Here is a 20,005-nt window from a genome sequence, read left to right on the forward strand (position 1 = left end):
TTTTAATTTTATTATTTGTTATCATTTTAACGTTAGAGATTCAATTAAAAATTATTTATTGCTTCAAAATAAATATAAAAAATATGCTTAAAAAATCAAAATTTAAACTGAAAATTAAAGTTAAAGTCAAAATAAACGAAATTTTATTAATTGAATCTATATAAAAATTACTCGATATGATTTTTAAAAATAAAAAATAAAAAAAATTAATATTTCTTTTAATTTTTAACTAGAATTGCATCGAGATTGCAGCCATATAGCCGTATAAAAATATGTATAAAAGAATTAGGTATGGCATATTTTAGTTGGGCAGGTGTCATTATTGGGAAAGCATGAATAATATAAAGTCAAATATATAATTTACCTCAAAATTTATATAAAAAGTAATTTAATATTTTATTATTTAATTAATTAAATTTTATAAAAGTAGAATTATTTAATATATAAATTTTATAAAATATAATTATAAGAGTTAAATTATATATTTTATTATAATATAATATAGTAAAAGGATAAGCCTAATTAAGCATGCAGGGACAAGATTCATAAAGGGGAAGAAGACGAATGTGCTTTCTTGTATTAAAATCTATTCTCACCGTTCTTTCTTTATGGGCGGCACGCTCCATCCCATTATTTATTAATTTTTATAAAGAAGAATTTGTCAAAAAGAAAAAAAAATACAAAAGTGGAATAGTTTTAATTAATAAGAAATAAAACTTTCACTAATAATTCTATTGGTGGGTGTCTAATTATTTTAACTTTTTATTTTTTTTTATTAGGTAATGTTCTAGAAAATACTTTTTGTTATTAAAGGTTAAATGTATGCTAGTTGACTTTTTAAATTTCTTTCTAATATAATTAATTAAAATGCATGTGATTAATTTTAAATATAAAATAACAAAGGAAAATTTCTTATAAGTTCTATTCGCTAAAAAAATCATAATTTTATGTATTTTTTATATTTATAATCTAAATTTTTAATTTAAATAAAAATTTTTAGTGATTATTAATATGGAAAAATTTTTTAATTTTAAAAAGTATATTAAAATACTTATAACATTTTAATATATTTAATTTATTTTTTTCTTTTTTAAATATTTATCGATAAAAAAATTATTTATTTATCGTGAATAAATAGACAAATTAATATAACGGCTTATATTGTAATAAGAGCTGCATATTTTTATCTGTCTTACTATGTGGGATATTCTACTAGGGACTATGTGGGATATTCTACTAGGGACTAGGTTGGATATTTAGATGTTGATCTACGAAATATATTGTAACAGCTCGGCCCTTTCAACCGGCACTGATATCGTTCACGGTCCAGAGCTATCCCTCGCCTGGCCTCGTGCCATCTCGGACTTTCCACTGGCATTGTGAACAGCTTTTAACATCCATTCAGTTGTTGTAAATATATTATGGATTGACTAGTTCAGTTATCAGTTTTCTCTCCTATAGATTTTATAATTTGAAATTATAGCAGGTTACATGTTTTTATATGTATAAATATCATGGGAAGTTCTGTCAGTTTTCCGGATTATATCAGTCTCTACAGTTGGGGATTTGGTGTGACATATATTTTCTTTTTTGTTAATGGGATATTCTACTAGGGACTATGTGGGATATTCTACTAGGGATTAGATTGGATATTTAGATGTTGATCTATGAAATATATTTCCTTTTTTGTTAATGGGAAATGTGTTGCTAATTTGGATGCACATGACAAAGTGGATTGCGGGATACCAGAGGTGCACGTGAACCACATCAAAAAAACACGTGACTTTTAATTAAACCAAAACACATGCATTCTCTGACAGAAATCGTGCAGGAATTACTCCATTTGGTTTAACAATTAAACTCAAGCAAATAGACATATAAAATTTGATATTTTTAGATTAAATTTATATTAAAATAATATTTTATGGTAACACTATTAATAAATAAAAAATAATTTTTTAATATTATTAAAAATATTTATTTTAAAAAAAATATGATGTAATTTCACTTACTTAATATTGAGTGGCATCACTGGTGAGCAGAATCCCAATTAATTATTTTGAATGATATATGCTGTCGAAGTTTTCTTGATTTGGTAAAATCTCAAGACCTAGTTGTTTTTTTAGGCAAGGGGGCTTTTCTCGTTTCATCCTGCCTAGTGGTGAGTCTTCCTTCTCCCACTTCTGAGAAGTGTATATTGGTGAGTCTTTTTTTCATTTGGCGATGGTTTGATGGTGGTTGCTCGCACATGGCAGAGACATTGAAGATTGTGACTTTTCCACCGTCGCTGTTCTTGCTTTTAGTTTCGCCGAAAACCTACCAAGCCTGGTTGAGTATATTTCTTCATAATTCTTCACTCTTTTGCTCAAATCTAGTGGTTTTTGTTTTGAATTTGAGTTTTGCTCTTTAAGTTTGATTTATTTAGAAAATAAACTAAATTTGTATTAAATCAAATCTCAAATACTGTAAATTTTTAGATTTAAGATAATAAATTTAAAATTAAATATTTTTAATTAAATAAACATATAATTAACTTATTCCGCAAACTATTTCGAGATGAATTTAAAAAAATTTACAAGTTTTAACAAGTTAAATTTAACTTATTTTTTAAATAATTCTAAAAATTTAGTTTTATTTTAGCTTATTTAAAATATAAATTTATCATTAAGTTAAATTTTTATCGTGTGAATAGTTTGATCTAATTTCAAAAAGTAGGATAAGATCCACATTGAATATAATATTATGGATGTTAACCACAAAAAATGATTCAACAAATATGAACCATTTATTTTAGCAAGCCAAAGTATCCAAGTCATAGACACAATATATCCTAACTTATAAAAAGACAAATTAGATTGGTGAATTGTTGTAAAAGTAAGAGGTAGGTCTATTATTGAAATAGTTGAAAAGGAAAATATTATAGATATTTTCACTCTAGATTTACCTTATCAGCAGAAAGAGATGTAAGCAGTGGAAATTGAAAATACTATCGAGTCAGACCAACAGCTCTTTAATGATTTAAGTGGAGAATTAATTAAAATGACTAAAGACAAGTCAAAATTAGAAAAAGATCCAATAATAGAATCAACACCAAATGAAGAAGAAGAAATCGACATAGATGGCGACATGAAGTAAAAGTAATCTTAGTATTACTTGTAAAATTTTAGAAAAATTAATTTTTAATCCTTGAGGTTTAACGTAATTAACACTTCTATCCCTCTATTTTGACGACCCAACACTTAACTCCTTTATTTTCTCTTCTGTCCGAATTCGTAATCCTCCCGTCAAAAATAGCCGTTTAGTCAAAGAGTCAAAGGTGAGAAGTGGAATTTTTTACCAAAATTGCCTTTAATGATATTGAGGTGAAATCCCTCCATCCTTCTTCTCTCTCGTATATTCTCTGTTTCTTCCCACCATCCTTTTTCTCCCTCATATCTTCTTTGTTTCTTCCCTCCATCCTTCTTCTCCCACGTATCTTCTCTATTTTTTTTTTCTTCACATCTCTCTTTCTTCTCCTTCCTCTCAATCCTCCCCTCTCTCATCTTTTCTCTCAATTTCTCAAACTTCCTTTACATACCCCACATTTTCAAGGCTCCTCTCTGTCTCAACCTTCACTAGCGGTGGTCATGCAATTATTGGGTTCTATTTGGCGAAAGAGCTTTTGGGTTCTGGCCATGAGGTTACTATCCTCACTGTTGGTGATTAGAATTCTAACAAAATGAAGAAGCCGCTCGAGCATATGACGCCGCCGCCCGAGAGTTTCGGGGCGCTAAAGCCAAGACTAACTTCCCGCTGAAGAATGAACATGTGAATAGGAATATTATTGTCAATAAGAAGAATGATACCGGCTCTAATAATCATAGCCCCAGCCCCAGTAGCACCGTGGAGTCACTGGTCGGATTATGGAATTCACCTTGCCTTTGGATCTTAATCTCGGCCCATCTGCTGCTGTGAGGTTTCTGCTTCAGCCTGTGCCGATGGTAGGAGGTGTTTTTACAGCACCGATGGTGAATCATCAACACGTGCTTTATTTCGATGTGATGATGAAGAGTCAGTATCAATATCAGAGACTGTTGTTTGATCATCAACAACAGCAACATCTTCATCATCAGACGATGTCAATTGTTGGAAATGGCGTTGGTGGAGGGGTCCAGACTGATTCAGACTCATCCTCCGTCGTTGATTTGAAACAACGTGAGATCAACCCACCACGGAGATCTCTTGATTTCGATCTCAATCTACCTTCGAAACCAAAAATTGTCTAATGTTCTTTTGATTTTTGGCAGGAGATGAGCCCATGCCCATCCGTTTTCAATAATTCTTTGAAGAATTTTTTTTTCCTATTTTTCTCAGATAGGAATTAAATTAGGCTAGAAAAAGAAAATCCAAAAAAGCAAGAGCTTTTTCATTGTATACGTAGTGGCTGATCTCCTTTTTTGCAATAGAGTCTCACCCTGATGTTGATAACTAGCTACTGTATCAATTTTCTTTCCCGTAAATGCAGTTTTAATCAATGGAATGGCCAAACTTTATGCACAAGCTGCAGGACTATCAATTGAAATTGTGTATTATAATCCAAAAGTTGTTGGAGTTGATGTAAAGAAAGCTTTTTCAATACGCGGAAGAGGAAGGATGGAACGTTGAAAGGGGTTTTAACAATTTCATTAAGGGCATTTTTGGTAAAAAAATTTACTTCTCACCTTTGACTCTTTGACTAAACGACTAGTTTTAACAGAAGGACTATGTATTTGAATGGAGGAGAAAGTGAGGGAGTTAAGTGTTGGGTTGTTAAAATAGAGGAACAGAAGTATTAATTACGTTAAATCTCAGGAACTAAAAAGTAATTTTTCCTAAAATTTTTAATTTATTAAGTGTAATGTACTATTTATTTATTACTTATATTATTTTTGAAATGCATAATATGATCAAATTTTTTATTTATAGATGAGAGGGCGAACATTAAATAGAGGAACAAGCCGATTGAAGCCAAAGAGGCATCTAGGCCCCTTATTGCAGATAATGAAGACACTGAGGAGGATATGTAGAGAGACTCAATTATTCCCTCCGATGTACATACTGCCCCTTATACAGGCCATACTGACTTAGTTGGCTTAAATGTTGCCCCTTTAAAGTTGCAGGCTATTCATTTAGAGCCACAAACTTCAATTGACTCACTCTTTATAAATACACAAATGGAAATTTTACTACCTGCTGCACTTACTTTACCTACGGCGGTACCATCGAGGATACATTTCGCATCTACAACATCAAGTTCTATATCATCTCAAGTACGTGTGCCTTTACCACAGTCTTCACAGATTCCTCCTGCACCTGGCATTACATTTGCTCCATCACAGGCTACTTCTCCACCTGGCAATGCATTCACTCAATCACCTGATAGTGCATTTGCTCCACCACATACATATGTATCATCTACTCCATCTTCAACTACAACACGTGATTCTCTGTTGTCATCTGTATCATCTATTAATATCACTTCTAAGGTGTCGTCCTTTAGACAGTGGATTTCAATTCATAATTGTTTGTAAGTATGATATATTTTCTCATTTTTTTAAAGAAAACTTAATGTAATACTAACAATTATATTGTGCATTGGACTTTGTTAAGAATGTTATATTGTGCATTTAACAAGTTGCATCCATCAGAAACTTGTTTGCAAAGAATAACATCGACTTTCAAGAAACGTCTTATTATAGAAGGTTATTGTTAGAAAATAGTTCCTAATGAGATTAAAGAATTTTACTCACAGAAGTTCAAGATGTAATAAATATTTCCATGTCTATTGAATTTTTAAAATAAATGTGAGTTTGTTGTAATATGCTATATTTTTCATGTTATGCAGAAATGAAAGATTGTTTAAGATAGCATGGAAAAAGAAGGCTGTTGAGCGTTATAGATGGCTCATGTGTGAAGTTAGAAAGGAAAAGATGAAGAATGTTTCAATGGCGAAAAATGTTCTTCAGAAATGGAAAAAGGGTTGGAGCACTAATGAATACAGAGCAAAATGTAAAAAGACACTATAAAACCAAAAGAGTGAGCCTAGTGGATCGGGTAGTGGAGTATCTAGACATTGTTGTGAATTTGTTTTACAGTTTACTCATGCAAAGGATGGTAAAAAACTAATTATGTTAACAACTTTATTTCAAATGAATGTATCTACTGATTTTAAATTATTTACATTTATTCAGCGCGAGAGGCTTGGACGGAAACTAATGCCACATGAGCTGTTTGAGGCGACACATAAGAAGAAGGGCACAGATGAATTCATAGATGCACGATCCAAAGCTATTCATGTAAGTAATTTATACAATGTGTTTAATATATTAATGTGCTTATTACTTTTAATGAATAGTATACTTTTTACTATTATATATATAATTTCAAATATTGCTATAGAGGTCTTACTATATATTATGCGAGCAGGAGCGCTTCTTGCAGCTAAAGGAAAATGCATCACAGCAAGCAAAGGGGTTAAATGAGCCAACTCACGTGGATGAGACTCATTTGTATTATGAAGGTAGTTGGTGGGTATAAGAAGAAGCGAGTATATGGATTAGGCTCACAAACATATGCATATTTCTGTTTAAGATTATTCATGTCTGGATCTTACTCCTCAGCACTACAGATAGAGCAAACTCAAAATGATTATGAAAACTTGAGGCATTATATCGAGCGCATTAAGACTAAAAAGGATACCTTGCAAACAGAAGTGAAGCAGCTGAAGGACCTCGTTGTAAACCTTCTTTCTCAACAGGGTGCATCGCATCAAAATTAGTCAGGTCTTCGTACAACAGATACTTCACAGCCTCTGCACGGTGTTGTAGCTCCTCCATCGAGTTCTTCCCAGCATGCCTCAGATGAAGGTGGATCAGATGAGGATATCAAGGATCTCTGTTGATTACTTACAGGTTATTTTGTTCTATACATTTTGGGTTACTACTTAGTTTGACTTTTATTACATAAATATACTTTTAATTATATATTTTATTTTATAATTGAACTATTTATATTCAATTTTAACTATTAAATTGTCATTTTTTATTTATGATAATCGAATGCATTGGATTTATTGTTGAGAATGTTATATTGCACATTTAACAGGTTAATTTTATTATATTTATTACTGTGTTGGATCAATGGCATGAAAATTATAAGCAATAATACAAACTGAAAATTTGTTTATAAAATTACAAGCAAATTTGCAAACAAACATTTCGCTGCATTTACAAACGATTAAATCGGGTGTGATTTGTCAACGAATATTCTTTTGCATTTACAAACAGATAAGCTGTTTGAATCATAAACGTAATTATAAACAAAATTAGTCGTTTGTATTATTAATAAATTTACAAACAGATTATCCGTTTGATTCACAAATAGATTTTGCAAATAGATTTTGCAAATAGATTAGCCGTTTGTATTAAAACAGAATTATAAATGATTTGACCGTTTGTAATATAATAAATTATAAATACACGAACCATTTCAATCACAAATAGATTTATAAATGTATTTTCTATTTGCACGTGAAATTCCATTTGGAAATAAGAGGGAACAAGTAAATGAAAAATAAAAACTGATACCAAATTCATTTGTATCACAAACAGATTTATAATCAAATTAACTGTTTGTTCATAAAATTTCGCTTATATTTTATTTACAAACGAACATTTCGTTTGTGAATGTATTTGAAATATAAACAATTTATTTTACATTTAAAAAACTTTATATACGAGGTTTACACAGATTTCAGCCCGTTTGTGAGAATTACAAACGGAATTTCATATTTTACGAATAGATTTATCTGTTTATAAATTTAAATTTTTTTAGTGTGATATATGAAAAAAAAAAAAAAAAAAGAATAGATTTATATTCACCTGTAATTGAAGAATGAAGTCCACCTCTTGCCTTTGTATGTCGAGGTGACAAGCCTCTACAGATTGAGAAAGAGCCGTGGAGGTTGACATAAGGATTTTTTAATTTAGAGTTTTTTATTAAAAGAATATAAAAATTACTAATATATCCTATAGTTAATAAGTAACTATATTGCCTATATGTCAATATTGGACTCAAAATTTAATATTTAAAATTATCACATCCCATGCCAAGTCAACAATGACACACTCAATTAGAATAAAATATTTATAAAAATTTAAATTTTAGACTAAATTATCAAAATTAAAATATTAAAATTAAATCAAATCACGTTTGGCTTTTTAAGACCAATTGGACATTCTCTAATTATATGAATTTAGTGAAAATGGAAGAAGAACAAATATATTTGAAGTTCATAGCGAAAGTATACAAACTTCTAACACTTCATTAAAGATAAAAAAATCTAATTAAATTTTAAAATCAGTATCCCAAATGTTTATGCAGTTCCAAGAATAAGAACATCCATAAAGACACTTTGCCTTCACAAAGAAGTATAAGATTATGCTATGTAATTCCAACAATGCCAATTTCTGCAGGTGTAATAAGATTATGGTCTTCAACAGTTATAAAATTTTTCATGATGAATCAGATCACTTGTAATATTCAGGTTTCAAGACACCAATATAAGGCAAATTCCTGTATAGTTCAGCAAAATCCATTCCATAACCCACAACAAAGTGATCTGGGCACTGCAAGAGGAATTGTAAAGGGAAATAAGTCAATAAGAAAAATTTTGATACATGCCAGTGAAAAAAAGTATTCATACTTATGATAGTAGCAAGTAAAAGTAACAAAAAAAAAAAAAAACTGTGGAATGTACCTACGGTCACCAAGTTTTTAGAGTGTTGCAGTAGATGGTTTTATGAAAGTTGTCAAAGCCTGGAAATCTATCTAATCTGTATACGATTCCAACTATCTACCCCAGGATTAAAGTCCAGGTAAAGGTTTGCAAACGCTACCAAACACAAATCATCCATTTCTATCTTACAATTAAGATAATTTCGAGAAAAGAATGATAGTTTCTGCCTTGCTGGGCAGAAAGCTTTGATTTTGCATGTGTTAAGAGTCATTCGTGATCAGTGCAAAGCAGACATAAATATGATATCATTGCCACATTAGAAAACGGGAATGGACTGTTCATATGGAATGCTAGCAATAAGCATTACACCCAATTGGCATGAGAGAAATGTTCATGACTAGGCTGAGGAGTTCCTATCATATTTCAAGGAAATAGTTGCTAGCGGATTGAATATGGATGTCCATTGTTCTAGTGTTGTGAAATTATAAAGAAAAATGCTACGCAAAATTAAGTCAAGACTCGCACAAAAGGGGTTTCTGCCAATCAAGTATTTCTATAATGGTAGATTAGAACATGATATCCTCTCAATGCTGTGCACATACATGTGGAGAGAAAGAGAGCATACCTCAAAACCTAGGTAGTATTTTCCATCACCCACTGGTTCAAAATGGACTTTCCTTCTTGCTGGCTTATCAAGGAAAGTGCAAACAGACACAGAGGATACTCCCTTGGATTTCAAGAGTGCAATGAGATTGAATAAAGTGCTTCCTGTGTCTACGATGTCCTCAACCTGAGACAAGATCATCATGAAAGACATGAGCACTAAAAAAAACTGTAGAACTTCTACAATTGTACAGAATCCAAAGCCTATTTCTCTATCTACACTAAAAACTGCAGAAAAGAGTAAAGCTCTTCTTTTGGGCTACATTAACTAATTGCAACTTCTCATCTTGCCAGCAGAAGTTCTGAGAACTAATTGCTACCCACGAGAGAAAGCCTCTTCCTTTGGGAAACATAAAATTAATTGTAACTTCTTCATTTGCCTGATGAAGTTCTGAGAGTTAATTGCTATCATTAGTCCAAGGACCTCACCCTACAGTAGCACTCCCAATGCAGGGCACAGGGAATTCTGAGAATTGTAGCTCTAAGTTACAATGCAAGAGATTGCTCTATAGATAAATAAATAGGAGTAGAGGAGGGGAGCAGTACCAGGATGACATGTTTGCCTTCAACATTGAGCTTCAAGTCCATGGAAATGGTGGGGGCACCGGTGGACTCAGTACCAGAACCGTAGGATTCGGCGCGAATGAAATCAACGGAAATAGGCAACTGTATTTGCCTGACCAAGTCAGCCAAGAACAAGAAAGCGCCGGTGGCCACGCCCACTATCACCGGAGGAGGAGAAATAGAGACAAAATCATTGGTGATTTCGGATGCAAGCTCCGTGACTCGTTTAGAGATTTGGAACTTGGTCCATAGCACCCTCTCTATGTGAGAATCTAGCGACATAGTCCACACAGAGATAGAAAAGAGGCAGAGAACGAAGATTTCTTTCTGCACCTAGTGCTTAACCTTAACGCCGAGAAGTTGTTATTGAAGGGTTTTGCAAGTCTATGGCCCAGGAGCAATGGGCTTTGGCCTGTGAAAGCCCAAGCTAGGAGCTTTCTAAATCTTCGTCGCCGTTCAATGCTGTTAGTCCTCCGGCGTGCAGGTATCTTCCTCTCTCTTTCACATTCCCACGAAGATGACGATGCCTTGAAAGTGGCAAGCGGAAGAAATTTTGCAGATGCTATGGGTCTATGGAGTCGTGATGTTTGAGGGACGATGTTGGATGATAGAAGGAAGACGACAAAAATAGCCAAATACTGGCACCTTTAAGTTTTACATTTTAAATTTCAACGTCTTATACATTTTAATTATTTAAAAGATTATTGTTTTAATATTAACAGCTCATCTTAATTTTATTTTTAAGTTTGTCAATTAAACGTTTTTAAAGTTTAAGGTATTCCACAATTTTTTTTTATAAGTTTATAAGTGCAAATCAATATCAAGCCCAGACGAAATCCAATAGCAATTATTTCATACAAATTTCTCATAATATGTTGAATTTTCTGTGTGGAACATGAATCATAGATTACAAATAATTTGAAGATCTGAAAAGCTTTTAGCTGAGAAGAGGTAAAAAGCTTAAGGTGTCAAAGAAAATAAAAAGTGTTTTCTCTTAATTATTTTCTTTATTTTTAATTGAATAAAAAAATAAATAAGAAAAAAAAAGGTTATTTTACCATTTGAGAATGAAGGAAAATAAAAGAAGAAAAAAATTATAGTTAATTTATAATTCTATTTTATATATTAAAAAAGAAAAAAAAATAACTTCAAAGGGTAATTTTGTAATTTTGATATATAAATACAAAAGAAAAAATAAAGCTTATTATTTTCCTTTCCCTTCCACAATATAAAACGTCAATCAAATTTTATTTTCTTTATTTTTTTTTTAATTTTCTGCATATCTAAACAAAGGCTAACTCTAGATCAAAAGGCCTAAAATATTTCAACGTATAATCTTGTCAAACAAAATTGAACCTATCAACACGCGATTAGCAGTATTCGGTTTAAATTAAAAAAAAATAATCGAATCGAATTGATTTAAAAATTTAGTTTGATTTTTTATATATTTTAGTTCGATTCAATTTTTAATTTCAGAAATTTCGGTTATTTCAATTCGGTTCAGTTTTAATCAGAAAAAAATAAAAAAAATCGAACCGAACCGATTAGTGATAATAATATATTTTTTTCAATAATATAGAAAAATTAAATCATATTAAAATTAAAATATTTTAATTAAATTTTAAAATATTAAAAATAAAGTGTAAAAAATAAAAAAATTATTAAAAATCGAAACCGACCAAACCGAACCGAATCGAACCGAATCAGACCGGTTCGGTTCGGTTTCTGATCAAAATCGATTCGGTTCGGTTTTCATAAACACTAAAATTTCGGTTTTCGGTTTATTCGGTTCGGTTCGATTTTAAACCGAACTGACCGAATGCTCACCCCTGACATACTTAAGATTAGGGGTGAGCATTCGGTCGGTTCGATTCAAAATCGAACCGAACCGAATAAACTGAAAACCGAAATTTTAGTGTTTATGAAAACCGAACAGAACTGATTTTGGTCAGAAACCGAATCGAACCGAACCCTGTCTGATTCGGTTCGATTCGATTCGATTTGATCAATTTTGATTTTTAATAATTTATAAAATTTTTACACTTTATTTTTAATATTTTAAAATTTAATTAAAATATTTTAATTTTTATATGATTTAATTTATCTATATTATTGAAAAAACATATTATTATCACTAATCGGTTCGATTCGGTTTTTTTTTATTTTTTTTATTAAAACCGAGCCGAACCGAAATAACCAAAATTTCTAAAATTAAAAACCGAACCAAACCGAAATGTATAAAAAATTGAATCAAATTTTTAAATCAATTCGATTCAGTCAATTTTTTCGGTCTGAACCGAATACTCCTCGCTCCTACTTAACATTACACCCCCAAAATAAAACGACTGGCTATCAAGCCCCATTGAAATATGGGCTCATTAACACCAAAAGATCAATAGGAGTAACCAAAAATAAGGTCATGGAGCACTTCACTGTGAGTGAAGCCCATCAGCAACACCAGAAAAATCATAGCTTAAAAAATTTTACTTTGTTCTGACCCCTCCCAAGCAGAGGGTTAGCTTTTCGGAGAACTAGCATTGCTTCAGACACCACCTTTTCAGAGCATCTGGGGACTCGATGAGGTGTAAAATCTCTATTTGATCCATCCCTATTCCGAATCATATGTAATTCAACAACTACTACATACCTCATTACCCATCTCTGGCGCCGAAGAAGCAGAAGCCAAAGCAGACGCAAGAGTTGAGTTGGTAACTAGTTGCTGAACATTAGTAGGATTTCCTGATATCTTAAAAGGGCAATGGCATCTTTGGGCCTTCTAGCACTGGAGATAAGTCTATGTTGAATTGCCCATGTATATTAAGCCTTCATTCTTGGTACAGTGCATATAATTGAGTTTGGCAAGGAAAGAAAAAATATAATCCAATCAGTCTTTGATTCACATATCAAGGTTATTAGAGCTAATGCATTACATACGAGAGATTAATAAGAAAAATAATGTACCTGTTGGCGCTGCATTTGGTAGGGATTTCCCCTATGCAACATTTCCATCCATTACCCAAAGCTGCTGTGGTGCAATGAGAAAGCATAATCCCGATAGGTTTTCCATTCAAAGGAGTGGAATTCAGAGCCGCCATAGCAGTTGCAGGTTACAAATTATGCTCCAGATCTCCCACGTAGAGAAACGCATTCCCAAACGGCACACCAGCAGTCCCAGAAGCAACAGCTGCAGTGGGCGTAGCACGGGTAGCAGGCACTGAATTGGCGTCCGCTGTAGTTGGAACCGCATCACTCCTCTATCAGAGAATAATCAAGAACAAAAAACTTCGGGAAATAATCAGATAATTAGAGAATATGATATCCGATAACAAAAAGAAAGAGGGAAATGGAAAGCGAGCCAAGGAAAAGAAGCGGGAAACCAATAAATTAAAAGTTAAAATTTTAGTGTTTATAAAAATTAAATCAAATTAATTTTTATCACAAATTAAATCAAATTAAATCGGTTTAATTTAATTCAATTCGATTTTATTTAATCGATTTAAATTTTTAATAAATATTTTATTTTTGACATATTTTAAAATTTAATTAAAATATTTTAACTTTAAATATGATATAATCTTTCTATATTATTAAAAATAATATATTATTATTAACTAATCGATTCGATTCAATTTTTTTAATTTCAACCTTGATTGCATTATTCGATTTTAACCTTGATTGCATTATTCGACTTTATAATGTAATTTTCTTATTAGTGAAAAAATGTATTTGTTCACTTTAAAGTAATATTTTCCTATCAGTGAGTATATTTAAAAGAGAGAATTATTATTAAAAAAATTAAATATTTTATAAGGCTAATAAAATAAAGAAATTATATAATTTTGTTTTTTAATTTATAATTATTTAAGTTAACATCGAGGTAATATTTAACGGTAAAACAAATGAAATATATAGATAAATTAGTATATTTTTCTTTTTATTTTAATATAACACATTTTGAGAATAATTTATCTTTATTTTAGCTTTGAAGCAGGAATTATAAGGAATAAAATCAATTCCTTTTTTTTAATTTTATTTTAAAATGTCAACTAATCCTGCCATCTTTTGGACTAATGTAAATTGATAAAATTACATAAAATTAAAATTCATGCAAAATTTTTTTTATTTCTTTCTGCCATATATGAAATATTGCATTTCCATGGTTTATATAAAGGAAATATAAGTGTAAATACTACTTAAAAAAGCTCAAAGGTCCAAAATTAAAATAAATTTAATTAAACTAAACAAAGACTATATATAAAAAAAAAAAATTAAAACCCAACTCAAAGAACAACTAAATAAAAAAATCAATCCAGAAAAAAAATCAAATTGAAACACCAAACAAGCAACAATTGCCACAGTTCAGCCACACCGATATATGGTTGCAAGTAGGGCTGTAAATGAGCCAAACTATTCGTGAGTTACTCGAGACTCGACTCGATAAAAGCTCGAGCTTAATTTTGAGACTCGTCACTTAAACGAGCTGAATTTGAACTCCATAGTATTCGGCTCGTTAAACCTCGTGAACTGGCTCGTTTTTAGGCTCGCGAGCTGGCTCGTTTTTAAGCTCGCGAGCTGGCTCGTTGAGAAGGCTCGCGAGCTGGCTCGTTGAGAAGGCTCGCGAACTGGCTCGTTGAGAAGGCTTGCGAGCAGGCTCGTTGAGAAGGCTTACAAGCAGACTCGTTAAATAGGCTCGTGAGTAATATTGTTTAAATAAATTGGTGAAACAATTCGTTAAATAAATTTATGAATAAATTTATATATTATTAAAAAAATAAAAATAACTATAAAGTTATAAAATTTAAACTATTATAAATACTTGAAAATTATAGTATTGAAAATTACAAATAATTAAAATTAATTATTATAATTAAGATTAATTATTATAATTAATATTCTTTAAAATTAAATTATAAAAATCTTTTGTATATAATTATTATAATAAGATTCCATAAAATTAATGTATAATCACAAATAATTAATATTAATTATTATAATAAATATTTTTTAAAATTATAGTACTACATGATAAATTGAGTTGTAAAAATTATATACATTTTAAAATTAAAGTATAATTATAAAAAAATTTTTGTATATAATTAAGCATATAATATAAAAGATGATAATAATTATCAAAATATATTAATAATAATTAATTAAGGTTATATGGATGTTGAAGTTGAAATTCAAGTTAACTAATTGAACAAGCATGAAGATGATTATGAAGATAATTAAATTATATTAGCTTGTTTCAACCGTTAGAAGTTGGAATCAACTTTATTCGTTTGTTATGTTGTTGAATTTATATTTATTTGTGTTATTTTAGTTATAAATTGTGTTACGTAATTTTTTTATGTACTATCTTTTTTTTATATTATTTAAATTAATGATAATTAAAAACTGATTAAAGTGTAATTATTAATTCGAGCTCGAGCTTGAACTTGAGCTCAAACCAAACTTTTTAATTTTGAGCTCGGTCTCGAGCTTTTTTAACGAGTTTCTTAATCGAGCTTTCCGAGTTCGAGCTCGAGTTTTATTAACGAGCTTTTCGAGCTCGAGCTCGAATGAGACTCGTTATTAAATCGAACGAGCCTTTCACGAGTCGAGCTCGATTATAATATTTAATTCTCGAGCCGAGCTCGAATCAAATATTAGAGTTCGAGCTTCCAAACTTTTTTAATAAACGAGTTTGAGTTTTACAAAACTCGACTCGGCTCGACTCGATTACACCCCTAGTTGCAAGCGCCAAAAAGATGACAAAACACAACCCAAATGGAGAAACGGCCAGCACAAAATAAAGAACAAAAGCAACCAATAAAATACACAAAAAACTAATAGAGGCCTTTGGCTCATAAGGAAGACCACAGACAGCAGTAAACATGGGGAGAAATGCTACAGAGGTTAGCCAAATATAACTCTGGAAGAAACTCTTTTCCGAAATAAATATGAAAAACCTAAAAATAAGATTAAAAAAAAAGGGCGTAATAGCAACATATCTATACTTATAAGGGAGAATGGATAAAATGAACCAAATCGACTGATTTTAATTCAGTGATTCAGTTAATAGAAATGTTCAGTTAATAGAAATGTTCGATTAATATTTTTCAGATTATTTAGTTTTCGATTCGTTTTAATTTAAATATATTAAATAACTAATTAATTTACCTAACCAATTTTATTATATATTATTACACTAGCTTTTATTCAACTCAGCCAACAATCCAAATCTAATTTTTTTCTCCTCTCTTACTCAATTTAGTTAACAATCCAAGTCCAAACGTATTAAATTTACAAACTTTAATTTTAATATAACCAAACTGAACCAAATCGATTTTTATATATTTGATTCAGTTTGATTATATCTTAATAATTTTCAGATTATTTGATTTTCGATTGGTTTAAACATGTTAAATAACGGACTAACCAAACTAATTGATTTTACTATATACTATTCTACTAATCTTTATCCAATCCAGTCAGCAATCCAAATCTGCCCTCTTTTCCTCTCCCTTATTCAACCTCGCCAAAAATTTAAATCCAAACCTATTGAATTTACAAATTTCGATTTTAATATAATCAAACTGAATCAATTTTTATCTATTTAATTCGATTCGGTTATATTTTAATAATCGATTTGATTTGATTTTTAATATTTTTAAAATAATTTTTAATTTTTTTAATTTAATTCGATTTGAATTTGAATCGAGAAATTCGAAAGACCCACTTCTACTCTTTACTATTCTCTCCTTAAGGACCCGGATATGCTTATTCAATAGAAATAAAGTCATCGAGTATCATTTACCCTTTGGAATATATACCTCCAAGATATTGACGTCATTAAATAACAAGCTAATTTTTTTGAAATAATAGAAAATAAAAATTATTTCCATATTTTTGTATAAATAAAGGAGAAATGTGAGGGGAGAAATAAAGACTATATCGTGTATAAGGTGTGATGGGATAACTTTTTTATTTTTTTTATTTTTGGGTAATTGCTTTTGTTAATTGCATCGAAGTGGACAGGCTGCTGGATATTAACAAAAATTTAAAACACAAATTGCTTAATTTTTATTTTTTAAATTATAATTAAATAAATAAATTATTTTCTTTCAAAATGTTTTCTATTTCATGAAAAACATTTTACATCGAAAATATTTTTTCAGAAAAATGTTTTTAAATACAAATAATTAGTTAAAAGTAACAAATTTTTGTATTTTCTTTCCTAAGAAGATTACTATTGCAAAATTCTTGGCCTGCACCATTTACCCAGATGGAGTGAGTCAGGTTATTGGTACTTCTCTCCATAGGTCTTTTTTTCATTTTTTCAGTCACATGTACTTCTCTACATAGCTAAATTCATATTTTTCAATTTACAGTTCTGTACTGGTGAAACTGTTCTCCATGGGCAACTCCTTTCCACTTCTCTACATTTGTAAAACAGCAAAACCATATTCAAATTAGCAACTCATTTATGAAAGACAGCCACCATTAGATCACCACCCAATCTTGTTAGGACTAAACTTCTAGTTTTGCAGATGATTGATCTCTGCTTTCCAGACAATATAAAACAACAGAATCACTTAGAAACCTTATGCACATGTTCTGATCTGAAAATGCAGAATCATAGTAAAGATTGAAATAGCAATCAATCATATAACCAACTCCCCATTCAAATCTCTGGTGGTGAGATCATGAAATTGATGAGAGCTTACTTCAATCAAAACAGGAGGCTCTAGTTCTCTCCTTCACAGCTTCCATAAAAAGTTCACGCAAATATCAACCATAAGGGGTTCACAAATTAATCAAAACATATAGCAGACATGTAATCGTAGAGAAAGGAATGAAGAGAAAAGAAGACCAGTTAAAGTAGGCACTGATATATCCTAGTGGACAAGTTGGAATCATAGAGAGTTAAAGGAAAATGCACAATTTCATGAGCAGAAAAGTTGATCAGAACATGTTCTCCATAATATTCTTGTGTTTATCCACACATCACAACCCAACAAATATGTCCATTAAGTACTCATTCGCCACAACCTCAACAAGTAGAATTTCCTGATAATATAAGCAATTTCTAGATATTACCACCCCTCAGGGCAAGCACAAGATGAAGGACAGAGCCACCCTCAATATTGTAGTCACGAGCCGTCTTGTCATCTGCAAGCTGCTTACCAGCATAAATAAGCCTGCAATAAGTAGTATGTGTCAACAAACTTCAATGTAATCCAGATAAACAGAACAAAAAATAGCATCGCAGTGCAAAAACTAAGAACACAGGCATTGATGATCTACAGTCATCATGGCTACAAAAAATCAAAGCTAGATGATGTGCAAACAAATTGTTGTCTACAGTTCAGATGGGTCATGGGTTACAAGAACAAATTGATCACAAGTGAGAAGCAATGTGGGGAAATGATATTAGAAGGTAGAATCCTCGTCACCTATGGACTTATAAACTGAATAACAGTAAATGCAGCCAAGCCACTAACTAGACAAACTTGGAACACTGCTGTTGCGTACAATGATAAAGTTAATTAGGGTAAGATAATCTTGTTACCTTTGTTGAACTGGAGGGATTCCTTCCTTCTCCTCAACACGTTCTTTGATTCGATCAATGGTATCGGTTGGTTCAATATCAATTTCAATTTCTTTCCCAGTAAGGGTCTTCACTTTGATCATAGTTCCTCCCCTAAGCCTCAAAACCAGATGAAGAGTTGACTCCTTCTGGATGTTGTAATCAGCAAGGGTTCTTCCATCTTCCAATTGTTTCCCAGCAAAAATTAATCTCTGCTGATCAGGAGGAATGCCTTCCTTGTCCTGAAAATTACATCCACAAACAGAGATATATGAGCCAATCAACTCATCACATACATATATAAAGAGACACAGCCCCAAGAAGCATTAAAGACAGTGAACCAAAAGCTCATTAGAATATCAAATAGGTAAATAATAATATGCTGATTTTTGTAGTAATTCAACTTCATCCATACTAAAACAATCATCTAAAACCGCCATTAGAGGCTTTTACTAGGGAGAAAAAAAAAATCAACTTCAATGCTACTCACAGCAGTATTTCTCAGCAAGCAAACATAGAGCAGCTGATTATAACTAACAAAATTAGACCCATGAGATATTAATGGTAACTATTATAGGCAAACCTAAAAAAACAATTTTTTTTTTCATCAAGAGAAACAGACCCAGAAAGAAAAATACATGAATAAAGAAGAAAAAGTAAAAAAAATTGGAGAAAAAGGCTACCTGAATCTTGGCTTTCACGTTGTCGATGGTGTCGCTGCTCTCGACCTCGAGAGTGATGGTCTTACCAGTGAGGGTCTTGACGAAGATCTGCATCTTAGCTTCGATTGCTTACGTTTGGTTTCTGGGTTTCTGAATAGAGAGAGTGAACGAGCGAGGAAGAGAGAATTTAAGAATGTGAACTGGGCTGCTTTATTAAATTTATTTTGAAAATTTATGAAGAAAAAAGTGATTTTTTTTAAAAACAAGTTTTTTCTTTTAGAATTTTAAGAAAAAGTTATTACATTTGATTTTCAAATTGTATAATGAGATAAACACTCTTGTTGGTTAAATTATTATTATTATTTTAAAAAAATATAAATAAATATAGGAATGTAAATATGCAGAGTATGTGCCTGAAAATTAAATTATTTAATTAAAAATTAATTTAAATTATTTAAATTATTATTATTATTCGAATAAAATTTAAATTTATTTAATTTTATATATTTTAATTAATAATTTATATTTAAAAAATTTTTATTAATAATTTTTATTTAAAAAATTCAATAATTTTTAAAAAATTTTAATTTTTAATTTTTAAATAAAAATATATTAAAAATTTATAAATATTATTATAAAATATAATTTTATATTAAATTAATTATTTATAAAACAGCGTATACTCTATATATAAAATTTAAATTTAATTGAGGTAATATTTTTTAAAACTCGAATCCGTCCCAAATCAATTAAATTTGATCAGAATGGATGCTAAAAATTATTCCCCTG

General features: G+C 30.6%; 3 protein-coding genes and 1 pseudogene across 4 annotated transcripts; 2 read left to right on the forward strand and 2 right to left on the reverse strand.

The window, feature by feature from the left end:
* Positions 1–2,248: 2,248 nt before the first annotated feature.
* On the forward strand, positions 2,249–4,411 carry LOC110606190 (annotated as a pseudogene).
* Positions 4,412–5,087: 676 nt separating this feature from the next.
* On the forward strand, positions 5,088–6,977 carry LOC110606113. 2 transcript variants are annotated; one of them, XM_021744870.2, is made up of 3 exons: positions 5,088–6,054; positions 6,210–6,314; positions 6,445–6,977. In XM_021744870.2, exons 1-3 carry the CDS (start codon positions 5,956–5,958, stop codon positions 6,553–6,555), a joined length of 315 nt encoding a protein of 104 aa, XP_021600562.1. In that variant the 5' UTR covers positions 5,088–5,955; the 3' UTR covers positions 6,556–6,977. The 2 variants fall into 2 exon arrangements, with proteins under 2 accessions (XP_021600562.1, XP_021600561.1); XM_021744869.2 differs by having other exon boundaries at positions 5,096–6,132.
* A 1,305-nt stretch (positions 6,978–8,282) lies between these two features.
* On the reverse strand, positions 8,283–10,604 carry LOC110606118 (hypoxanthine-guanine phosphoribosyltransferase). The gene is made up of 3 exons (XM_021744880.2): positions 9,965–10,604; positions 9,381–9,545; positions 8,283–8,645 (listed from the first exon to the last, which is right to left on the reverse strand). Exons 1-3 carry the CDS (start codon positions 10,262–10,264, stop codon positions 8,547–8,549), a joined length of 564 nt encoding a protein of 187 aa, XP_021600572.1. The 5' UTR covers positions 10,265–10,604; the 3' UTR covers positions 8,283–8,546.
* A 7,286-nt stretch (positions 10,605–17,890) lies between these two features.
* Positions 17,891–19,417, reverse strand: LOC110606011 (ubiquitin-NEDD8-like protein RUB2). The gene is made up of 3 exons (XM_021744723.2): positions 19,238–19,417; positions 18,537–18,796; positions 17,891–18,165 (listed from the first exon to the last, which is right to left on the reverse strand). Exons 1-3 carry the CDS (start codon positions 19,328–19,330, stop codon positions 18,054–18,056), a joined length of 465 nt encoding a protein of 154 aa, XP_021600415.1. The 5' UTR covers positions 19,331–19,417; the 3' UTR covers positions 17,891–18,053.
* Between the last annotated feature and the right edge of the window lie 588 nt (positions 19,418–20,005).

The sequence above is a fragment of the Manihot esculenta genome, chromosome 18, assembly GCF_001659605.2.
Source record: "Manihot esculenta cultivar AM560-2 chromosome 18, M.esculenta_v8, whole genome shotgun sequence".
In the NCBI taxonomy this organism is placed as follows: domain Eukaryota; kingdom Viridiplantae; phylum Streptophyta; class Magnoliopsida; order Malpighiales; family Euphorbiaceae; genus Manihot; species Manihot esculenta.